Source organism: Psittacula echo, assembly GCF_963264785.1.
Source record: "Psittacula echo genome assembly, chromosome: 1".
Classification (NCBI taxonomy): domain Eukaryota; kingdom Metazoa; phylum Chordata; class Aves; order Psittaciformes; family Psittacidae; genus Psittacula; species Psittacula echo.
Window position 1 is genome coordinate 92,798,653 of NC_137735.1, and position 12,176 is coordinate 92,810,828.

The 12,176-nt window shown below is 36.8% G+C and overlaps 1 protein-coding gene across 1 annotated transcript in view; it reads right to left on the reverse strand.

The window, feature by feature from the left end:
* PARPBP (PARP1 binding protein) overlaps window positions 1-11,402 on the reverse strand; it is a gene marked incomplete at both ends in the record, with an annotated part of 50,234 nt that extends 38,832 nt beyond the window's left edge. The window contains 4 exons of the mRNA XM_080612109.1: window positions 2,046-2,216; window positions 3,615-3,716; window positions 5,567-5,797; window positions 11,253-11,402. Of these exons, the coding sequence (XP_080468235.1) occupies window positions 2,046-2,216; window positions 3,615-3,716; window positions 5,567-5,797; window positions 11,253-11,402 (654 nt within the window). The remainder of the gene's footprint in view (window positions 1-2,045; window positions 2,217-3,614; window positions 3,717-5,566; window positions 5,798-11,252) is intronic.
* Window positions 11,403-12,176: the final 774 nt, after the last annotated feature.

Genomic DNA, 12,176 nt, shown 5'->3' on the forward strand with positions numbered 1-12,176 from the left:
CTTTGTAAGCATTGCGCGTTGATTCTGTAGCTTTTTATATTCCTATACAAGAGCATTGAGGGAAGAGTATACCACTGCTTTGAGGTGTTTTTTCCAACTCTGTGCCTTTGAGATCACGAATGTACCATATCAATCATGTCTTGAAGAGTATTTCAAGACTTACCAATGACTGGAAAGTATTACCCTCTCCAAATTCTGAGTCATACTGCACTGCCCTTTCAAATTTTGCCCTCTGTTCTAGTGTCCAGGTCAAAGTCAGGGTTTTACGACAAGGTTGCTCTAAGAAAAGCAGTTTGTACATAAATACCTTAGGTTCCAGATGTCTCAAGTTCAACATAAGCACCAAAAATGCTGTGCTAGGATAACCAAAATACTTACAGAACTCTAAAACGGAAATGCATTGTAATATGTGGGTTGGATTTGTTAATACTGCTTTGCAATAATTAGTAAACCTCATTGCTGTATTGTGTTTGCATAGAAAGTTTCTTGGTAGCTGTGGCTTCTGTAAGGAGCTGTTAGAAGCTTTCCCTGTGTCTGATAGAGCCAATACCAGCTGGCTCCAAGATGGACCTGCCACTTGGTCAAAGGCTAGCTGATCAGCAACAGTGGCAGCACCTATGAGATAACATATTTGAGAAGGGCACAAAAAAAAAAAAAAAAAAAAGAAAACCGAAAACCAAACAACTGTACAGTGGCAGCTGGAGGGGGAGAGAAAATACGTAAGAGAAGCAGCTCTGCAGACATCAAGGTCAGTGAAAGAGAGAAACAGGTGCTCCAGGTGCTGGAGCAGCAATATCCCTGAAGGCAGTGCTGCAGGCCACAGTGAGGCAGGCTATTCCCCTGCAGCTCATGAAGGTCCAGATGGGGCAGATATCCACCTGCAGCCCATGAAGGATCCCACACCAGAGCAGGCAGATGAGTAAAGGAGGCTGTGACCCCATGGGAAGTCTGTACTGGAGCAGGCTCCTGGCAGGACCTGTGGCCCCATGGAGAGTGATGCCCACACTGAAAGCAGCAAGTTTGCTCCAGGATTTGTGATGCCACAGGGGACCCATACTGGAGCAGTCTGTTTCTGAAGGACTGCACCCCACTGAAGGGGCCTACACTGGAGCAGCCTGTGAAGAGCTGCAGCCTGTGGGAGGATACAACTCAAGTCTGGGGAGGACTGTTTCCCATGGAAGGAATTCTATGCTGGAACAGGGGAAGAGTGTGAGAAGTCAAGAAGGGGAAGAGACAACGTGATGAACTGACCACAACCCCTATTTTCCCTGTGACCCTGCACTACTGTGGAGAGAAGAGGTAGAGAAAAATCAGGAGTGAAGTTAAGCCTGGGAAGAAAGGAGGGGTAGGAGGAAAGTGTTTTAAGAATCAGGTTTATTTCTCATTACTCTGTTCTGATTTGATTGGTAAATCAACTTTTCCACAAGTAGATTGTTTTACTCATGACTAATTGCTGAATGATCTCTTCCTGTCCTTACCTTGACTCAAAAGCCTTTCATTCTATTTAATTTCCCCTGTCAGCTGAGGTACAGCTTTGGCATGTACCTGGGGAACATTAGTGCACCACAATTGCTTTCATAGCTATTTGGTAAGCAGCAACATCTAGGCTAATGCCATCTTTTCTTCCTTTGTCTTTGTTCTTTCTTATGCATAGCCATGATCTCACTTCACACTATTTACCAAGATTTCAAGAATTTAAAAGCAATAATAAAGCATTACTTATGTTTAAGACAGGAAACATTTCAGGATTTCAGTCACTGCTTGGGATGAACAGTCTTGATGCCCATTTTCACAATATCACATTTTAGAGCTTGAGGTACACATGCACACAATTATTTTTCTGTGCATCTTTCCATCTTATGACCAAGCAAGCATCCATTTATTCACATAAAATCTCTGCTGCATCTTTTGAACCTAGAAATCATGTTTATGGTGGCATTTGATTTGGCTTGCAAATGTCAGTCTTGCATGAGATAAACACAGTAATTTATATTCATAGATGTTTTTAATTTCTTCTGATCTACAGCAAGTTTCATGACACGTACCAGGAAAATCGACATTTTTCTCTCCTGTGAGACATGTTTTAGGCTAGTGAAGGCTTCTCTATCAAGTCCTCTGTCAGGAACATTCAGAATATTAGCCAATGCCAGATCATCCTTAGAATTCACCAACAGGCTTAAATATGAACAAACACACTTCTTTGCCAGGATCGTCATCTGCATAAGAAAGCATTACACAAACTGGTCTCTAAGTTACATTCCTTTTGTACATATATATAAAAATATACATATTTGTTAATTAGATATGTATGGGGATTCTGGAAGTATTGAAAAGCAAGCATGATTAACATGTTAAAATCATCTATACTGTACTTGAATATTCACAAAACATTTGAGGGTTGAATCTATAGCTATTAAAATTGGCTATCAATTCCTACTTAGAAACCTCTTCAGATACAATCCTTCTCTATCTCAAGGCAAAAGACGAGCACTACTAAACCACATAAAGATTTGTCATTAACTTCTAACAGACTAAGATTTTAAACAACTCACCAGCTCTGCACCAAATGCAGTAATTTTTTCCCTTGGCTCTCAATGGATTTCAATCAGAGAAATTCCACTGATTGAATATGGACATAAACTGTGACCCAGGTCCACCCACACAACCAAAACATACAATTGTAATTGCTTATATTGCAGCACTATTGTGGACCCTGTAAGAACAAAAGTCCCAGAACTGAAGAATTTTGTTTTGTTGCAAGCAAAGAAAAGACCAAATAAAGGCCATTAACAAAAGGAAAGATAAGGAGAAATATCTATATTCACTATGGAATTTCCTTTTATTCAATGGGATGTGTACAACATAGGCACTAAAAATATGAAGCGTGTGATAGTCTGAAAAGACTATTTTTACTACACAAGTGGGAGCGGCAAAAAAACCATTATGTAAGTGGCAGAAGTGCTACCTAAGGGAGAACCCTAGTTCAGAAAATGTTTTCTTGTTCAGCAACATTTTGAGTTGTACCTAATTATTGAATTGAAATTGTCACTTATCACAAGGAAAGCATGTTTGGAAATGACTAAAGCTTCCGTAAATAAAACAGTATTCAGAGATTGCAGTTTTGGGGGTTGAAAGGGTAAAATCAAAGCATCTGGCATTCCCAGAAAGCCCTCAAGTCATCTACTGGGATAGACAAACATTGTTTGCTTTCCTATAGCTATCACTGCAGTGGCTATTCAGACTTATTCTGTATGTAAGGGAGTAGGTGCTAATAAAATGAAATAGAAGACATTTCCTTCACCTACCACTTCAGTTCATAGTATTGGGCAAATTATCTAACTCTTAGTCAAGACAATGTTTGAGTGACAGTGTACTTGTAGAAGAACTCATTCCCTTGTGTTTCGAGGTAGATCAAATATACATCAAATGCCTGCCATAAAAAAAACCCGTCTTCCAGACTACAGATTTCTGCTCTTAGCCTCATGCACACACCTACAATATCCTCAATTAATAGAGAGTTTGAATACACATGTTAATGCCAGAAAGAAAATTGTTATATTTCAATCTTTTCAATATATACAGAACAGTACAAGAGACACAAAAATAATTTTTACCTTTACATTTTCATGGCCATGTCTGTTGACAGATGTAAAAATAACAGAACCATTGTTTTCTTGTACATTCACTATGCCAGAAATGAATTCCAACAGTTGTACCTATAATAGAGAGATTAGAACAAATATGAAAATAACTAAAAAGTGAAAGTAGTATTAAAACCTTGCAAAACTATGTTTCCACCAATTTGATAGCATTTGGGGTTAACACAGCCCTTAGAACATACTTCTGCTTTTAATCTTAAAAAGTACAACTGTTTTAGTCAAGAAATAAGATTCATTTAGTAAAGATGCAAGATTCAAAATAACTGTTTAAGATACTTTCTAAATTATGCAATACATTTGCCCTAATATATGTACTATATATGTTTTGCATTTATTTTGCTTATATTTTTTTTCCTATTTAGGAAGAGCTCATTAATCCATGAAAGTTCCCCTTTTTCCCCATGAAAACGGGAATAATAATAAAAAAACAAACAAACAAACAAAAAACCCCTCACCACCAACAACAAAAAGCCAAACAAACAAACAAAAAAAAAAAAGCACCCAAAAATAAAGATCAGTTTCCATGCCTTTACTGAATTTCTGCTTATAATCTCTTTTGTGTCTGATGATCACATCAGTGTTTGAGTGTAGGTTCTCTGAACCTTTAAGGAACTAGACAAGCTGGTTACAAGCATACTTGTCATAGAATCATACAATAATTTAGGTTAAAAGTGACCTATAGAGATCATCTTGCACAAACCATACTTGAAGCAGGATCAGTTTTATCAGGTTGCTCAGTGAAATACTGATCCCAGATTTTCGTATCTCCAAAGGTGAGACTGTACATCCTCCCTGGGCAACCTCTTGCAATATTTTACCACATGGAGAAATCTTTCCATTCTTACTAGGGCTAGAAGGTGAATAGTTTTAATCACACTGTAGCTAGTAATTCATGGTATATTATTATATATTCTGTAGCATTGTATGTCCATAGCATACTTCAGTTTAGTTAACATTCAGTTACTGATAGCTATAGCTTCCCTCATATAAAAATGATGATCTAATTAAACATACATCAAATTCAGAAGATTAAATAAACAGTAATTTGTTAAATCTGTAATACTGCAAGTGGACAGTAAAAGCTGACAATTAACTCCTCTCTATCATTAGAAGCTAGAAGTACCCGAATCTAAATCCAACATTCATTAATTTTTCAGTATCAATATCCTTTGTCTTTTGGCCTTTCCATAGTCTAGAGAACACAAAATCAAATAAAATCATGTGGAATGGTTGTGTTTCAAGCTTAATTGCTATTTACATATATTTTTAAGCAAAAATCAGAGTTTAATCATATTAATTTTTCCCACTTTTACAGTCTAAGAGTGGATTACACACTAGAACTTCTCTAGCTTAGAGCATGGCCTCACATACAGTGTCGAAAGAACATCTGACCTGCAATAAACTGCAACAGAGCTGCTGACTGAGTGGCTGAAGTGGTTTCTGGAAAAATATATCATGAAACTACTTGTACTATAAGGAAGTTTTTGCTTTTAAAGAGCATGGTATTTTAAGATAACCATTAAAAATACTTTTATTTGTTATCAACAAACAATCAAAATTCCATGACATGTTAATTACTAAGCTTTGTTCCAGTCTTATCAAATCTCTACAGTTCATTTTTCAGTTCCATTTCTGGCAAAGAGCAATACACTCATAGAACATGCATGAGACTCACCTATCCAGCAGGACAATAGAAAAATAGCTTGAGTGAATTTAAGATCTCCTTAAAGGAGCTGATAATTTAAACTCATCTGTTTCTACAGTAGAAGAGCAAAGTAACTTGTGAATAATTCAGAGATCCTATGTATATTTAGAAGTGTCATAAATCCATAACTGGAATCAAAATATGTCAAAAACAAACACACACACCAGCCAAAAAAAGAGATCAAATAAACAAAAATACTTACAGGAGCTATGCTTTCATCTTCAGATACAAGTCCAAGACCACAGCACTTCTGATATATATCTATTAGATCTAGCATACTGCTTCTTGCTAAGAAGGCATGATAGGCTTTTTTCATGTCAGCAAAATTTTCAGGTTCTTTCATGTTTTCATATGATAATCCCAATTTGTTATATAACAAGTATTTCCAAGTTCCCAATAAATCACTAAGCGAGACTGTGAAATCTCCATGGTGCTAATAGAAAAAAGCAAAAATGTTTTGTATTCAATGTAGTTTTAAAAATAACTTTTAAACAAGCTGCATGTATGTATTTTAAAAAATCCCAAACTATTATAATCTCAATATTTAATAAAGCCTTATAGTTGAAGTTCTTCCAGTGCTTTGCCTTTACAGTGAAGTTACGTACCAGGTATGTATTAACTTGACTGGTAAGAGACATGCTGACTTTCACAGAACTACTGCTTACACATGTATCTGCAGAAATAGTTTTCAGCATGGCACACATTTACATCCCAAAGACAGTGATTATAGCCCTATTACCTTGCTTCAAGCAGTAATCCAGGAAAACATGTCACATCCAAAAAAAGAACTCTTCTCCCCTGTGCTAGTATATTTTAGCATAACATTGATAGTGTTGCTACATAGATCTAACATACATTAAAGCAATATACAACTATCTATTACTAGCACCATAACTAACAATAACTGTAACAGGATAGGCTACAACCTTATACCCAGCTTCTGGCCCACTCTCCCTGTCAAAACTATTAGATTAAACTCCAGGTTTCCCTCTGCCTCCTCCTCAACTTCTAACAAGGAAAAAGAATTACAGTTTATCAGACAATTGTAGAATTAATAGAGATTAGCAGAGAGTTAATTTAAAATAGCAGATAAACTAAATGACAATAAATGTGTGGGTAACAAAGTAACAGCGTTTTATATCAATCAAAGAACCTTTCCCTATTTGAGACAAGAAAAGAAAACTCAAATTTATCACAAAGTAACTTAAGATGCTTGTATCACAGAAGCAGACCTATGATTGTTGTACACATCCTATCCACATGAGCCAGCAGTGTGCACTCACAGACCAGAAAACCAGCTCTGTGATGGGCTGCATCAAAAGGAGCGTGACCAGCAAGTCAAAGGAGGTGATCCTGCCCCTCTACTCTGCTCTCATGAGACCTCACTTGGAGTATTGTGTGCAGTTCTGGTGTCCTCAACATAAAAAGGACAGGGAACTGTTGGAACAAGTCCAGAGGAGGGCCACGAGGATGATCAGGGGACTGGAGCACCTCCTATATGAAGATAGGCTGAGAGAGTCAGGGCTGTTCAGCCTGGAGAAGAGAAGGCTGCGTGGAGACCTCATAGCAGCCTTCCAGTATCAGAGGGGGGCCTACAAGGATGCTGGGGAGGGACTATTCATCAGGGAGTGTAGTGCTAGGACAAGGGGTAACAGGTTAAAACTTAAACAGAGGAAGTTTAGATTGGATATAAGAAAGAAGTTCTTTATTGTAAGGGTGGTGAAACACTGGAAGGGGTTGCCCAGGGAAGTCGTGAATGCTCCATCCCTGGTGGTGTTCAAGGCCAGGCTGGATGAAGCCTTGGGTGGCATGGTTTAGTGTGAGGTGTTCCTGCCCATGGCAGGGGGGTTGGAACTTGATGATCTTAAGGGCCTTTCCAACCCTAACTATTCCATGATTCTATGAAGCCCCTTTCCTCCCTAACCCTTGAGAGGAGTGCTCTGTTGACCTTTGGTGGACAGAAGCAGAAAATGCATCAAGAAGAATGACTATAAGCATGCTTAATTTATATATTAGTTTCACCTATTTTTTCCAAAGGACTTAAATCAATATGGGGACATCTGCTATTACTACATTCATATGTACCAGTGTATTAAGTCATCATGCACTTAGAAATGTAAACAATTGTAAAACAGTAAGCCTATAGTTTTGTTGTGCAGTTCTAAACCAAAAGGAAAAGAAAGAAGTAAACTTTTCTTTAAAGTTTATCTCTACATGGGAAACTAAGAATGACAGATACTCTATGTAGTACATAATGTTGCATGTAATTTCATTTATGAAGCAGAAGTAACTAAAGAAACAAAATGTTGTCAGCAAACCTAGTATAGTCGAAGGTCACACACACAAGCGGCAGGGCACAAATGACAGACAAAAAGGTAAAAGTACAACAGCAGATAGGAACAGACAGTGGAGCGGAAATTTACAGAAATTTAAAAAACAAGCCATATAACTGACAAAGCCTTATTATTTGATTCACAAACCAAGTGATGTGCTACTGACAGAAGTAGGACACAAGCTAGATACTATCCAGTTGTGTCAATAAGAAGCTACAGGAGAGAGCAATTATTGCTGCACTCTAAGAAATACACAATTAAGTACAATACATCATCCTACTTGTTTAATCCTTCACATTGTCTTTTTTATATTCAGTAAAATATTACTTTTTAGACCATGCAATTCACAGCTGGGGGAAGCAGGGGGTGGATTAGCTCACTGAGCATCAGACATTTTAAGTAAGTTTTCCAGTTCAGCTTCCAGTTCAGTGTGGGGGTATTAGGAGCTGCAAGAAATCTGAGCCTGTCTTTTGTGGTTGCCAATAAAGGAAATGAATGTATTGACAATGGTTAAAGACTGCAACATTGAGAAAGCCAGAAAATCAGTTTCAATTCCTGTAAACCAAGCTACACATACAAGTAAAGAATTGCATTAAAATGCTACTTATAGAAATGAAAATATAGAGAATTCTGCTACTAATTAGGCTGAACTAATGGTAACAGAGACAAAACACGGGGTTTGAGTTGCAGATTCACATACGTATTTCTGGCCTCCAATTCACATTTTGGTTCTTTATTCACTAATTGTTAACCTGTTTTTCATCATCTCTTGACCACTGACCCTGGACTTCTGCACTGTCCTCTGGCTTTCCAAAATTCCAGCTAGAAGTTGCTGATCTCCCTACACACACATACCTTATTATGTTCTCTGTCTATTTTCACCTTGCTCCCAAATCTTGGGACATTCTTAGTTTTCTCATACCCATGCTTATTGCAGACCTTTTCATATTACTATACTCTGCATCCTCCCAATCCAACTTCCCCTCACCACTTTCTCTTTCATGTGAAATATGTGACCTCCTCTTTAACAACTAAACTCATTTTTGTCCACACCCTGCTCTTCAATCAGTATCTAGTCCCCACTTCAAGCTGTTAAACTTTTTCAGCTGAAGTCCTTCTGAGTTAGACATTAGAATACATGCAACAAGTAACTTTGCAATTGTAGCAAGTTTTCCAGTTTTTGCCAAAGAAACAGAGTTCATGCTACCAGCATCTAAAGCCTTCCCCAGTAACACGGCAGCAAACCCCCCCCCCCATATTTTATGGTCACACAATTCATTATGTAACATGATATAAATGCCCTGCAACTGAGTAGCAAGCCTTGCTTTGCTATGTCAGTAAGGGCAGATAACTCCTGTCTAGTTTAAAGGGTTTATTTCACTACATTTTCACGTTAAACAATTTTAATCTGGATAAAGTTACCTACAAATACCATCAGCAACTGAATACAAAACTAAATACAAAAACATGTCATAAGCAGTTCTAACAATTTGAGTTGTTCCAGCCCAAGAGATCCCTCCTTCAGGTTCTAGCATACATAGCACAACTTTCCCAGCAGACATGGTTAAAATATATGATTCCAATATCAAAATATCAATTATTTTGATATTGCCTGGACTAAGAACTAGAAGTGAATATGAAACAGTACCCATACATATTACTGTCAGAGTACTTTTTTGCTTTCTAATTTGGGCATGGGTTACGATAATTCAGTACTATGAACTTGCATGCTATTCTGCAGATTACTAGAATATTGAAATGGCATGTATGTTTTCTGAAAAGTACTTGTTTTCCACTTCAGCCCCTCAAAAACAACACCACCACCACAACCCAAAAACCCATGTAAATATGTCAAAATCCAATTTAAACAAATCAAAACAGCAGTAGGTTGGAGAAAAAAAAAAGTAATGTTGTTATCTCACTTTGTTTTGAAACAGGCCTTCAGGAGTACTAAATTAAAGTACAACTTCAACATAATATCTAATAAGTCAAAATCTTTCCTCACCAGATCAAGGACCTGCAGAGATTAGCAACGTTTATTAGTGCCGTAAAGATATTTTAAAACCAAGTAAAATTGTAGTCTAGATATTAACCTTCATGATCAGGTGCTGTGACAACATATTCTATTACTTATAAAGCAAATTTGTCAAGTCTCTGGTTTTAAAAAGTAATCTAAAAAACAATGTGGTATTTTGCAGTAAGCATATATCAAGTCATTAATAGCTTAAGGAATTTTTCATTAACTTCATCAATTCTCCAAGAACTCATTTTGACACAATAATTTTCTAGTTTTACCTACATGAGTATTGTGAGGACATTTGGATCATGGCTCAAATACATTACATTGCATGAAGTACAAATTTAGGATCTTGCAATTGTAATATTTCTGCTGTAATGTTTATTACAGTGGGGATGAATTGACTATTTTTATATTTAATGTTTAGACAAGAGACTCCCATTCTGCACATTTTACACAGCAAAACTTTTTCTGGTGATGCATTCAATTAGATTAAAGAGTGTTCCTGGAAATATTTCTTTCAATAAATAAGCTTCTTCCAGTACAAATGGCAATTTTTTTTAATAATACATTGTAACTAGGAGAGTATGAATGGAAACAGGTTTTCTGTTTATTTGATTTTTCTGTTGTTTATGGGTGTTTGGTTTGTTTGCATTTTGGGCTTTTTTAATTGAAGATTTGTACTATGTGTTTAATTTACTATGCAACATTTGGGTAAGTCTTCCAACAACAGTCATTTGTTTTCATCAATTAAGCTTATTGACTTTAAAAAAAAAAAAAAAAAAGATACCTTTAGATTATCCAAATGACTATTGCAATTGTTCTTATTAGATGAGACACATGCAAAGACCTGACTATATATTTCAATAGATATAGTTGCAATATGTTTTTGGTATGTTCCAGGTGATTGCTAATGCTCAGCCATCCAGTTGTGACAGCCACAGTGCCCATTAAATAAGCAATTAAGAGTCACACCTCTTACTTATCATTTGACAAACAATTCTTGTATACATGCAATGAAGGGCATACATTTCCTACCTGTAGTGGGTGCACACTCACAACTCACATGATAGGTCTTAATCTGATGAGCCTCAAGAAAAACATTAGCCAAAAATGGACTGCTGTAAGTACAACTCATGCAGCTTATACCAAATCAGTTCTATATTCTTCTCATGTCATTCCCAAGCATTTTCAGAGTACTCAGAGAAAAAGATGCATCTCAAATACCCTAGTTCTCCCACCCTAATCTATAGCACAGAAGAAACATTTGACACACTAGTATTTAAAGTTTACAACTCGAATGTAAACTTAAAACATTTCCATCCTCACATCTGTCTTGCAGTTCTTTTTGTAAGCCCTGATTCAACAATGTGCTTAACCATATTAATTTTAGTGCCTTCCTCCATTTAATCCTCAGTTAAAACAACAGCAAAGTGACCAAAATGGCGATTTCAAGTAGGTGCCTAAACAAAAAGTCCAGCAAGTGAACCAAGCTCAAGATGTACTAAGTATCAAAAAGATGGTGAAAGAATACTAACCTGCTTATTGACTTCCGCCATTGACAGTTGTAGCACCATGATCATGCAGTCTGCTCCACATACAGTAGTCCTTTCAGAATTTGAAAATAAATGCCATTGTCTTCTGAAACACTTGATCAAGTTTAAAATTTTTTGCTGGAAAGTGATCATTGTCTAAAGTAGAAGATAGAAATAATTAAGTGAAATAAAACCAAATATAACTATGCAAGAGGTCTGTGTGTATCTTCACCTTCCAATAAGCCGCGCAAATCCTGTTTCATCTTTATGCAGATCAAAGTCTCAGGACAAAATCTTCCCATCATGCCAGGAGACTAACGAGAGTAGTGCCACTACGCCAAGGCAGCTATGAGGACAAGGGGCTAAAAGTACTTACCTGTGGCATGTCTTCATGAAGACTTCTTACTTTCCTTGTAATATTATGCCACTATAAACGAATAAACATTATCATAAATATGGTAGTTTATCTCTGAAAGCAGCCAGTCTGAATGCTGTAAGATGCCTGCTGTACTATCCCCATTCACTACATATCAAACATAGCATTTATGAGGAAGCTTTAAAACTAGAAACAGGGCATTTAATATTTTTAAGAGCCACTAACAAGGACATTTCTAAATGCTTTTGTTGCCTATATAGTCTATTTTATTTTTTCATTCCGTAAGTCATTATCACCCACATTTCCTTTAGCAATGAGGTTAAGCATTAGTTTTGAATTTGACTTCTTCATGCTTTAGTCTTTTTCACTTCCTAGCATTTGTCAAGACATGCACACAAGACTTATTAAAGAAAGCAAATTTCTAAAACTTGTTCTTTCCTGAAACACAGTTCCCAAACACTGCAGCGACAGTACAGGAGCAATACCTACACCTTTTACTTTCAGAACACAAAACCTGCCTTTCCTCTTGCTTCACCTAGCTAAGGCACAGT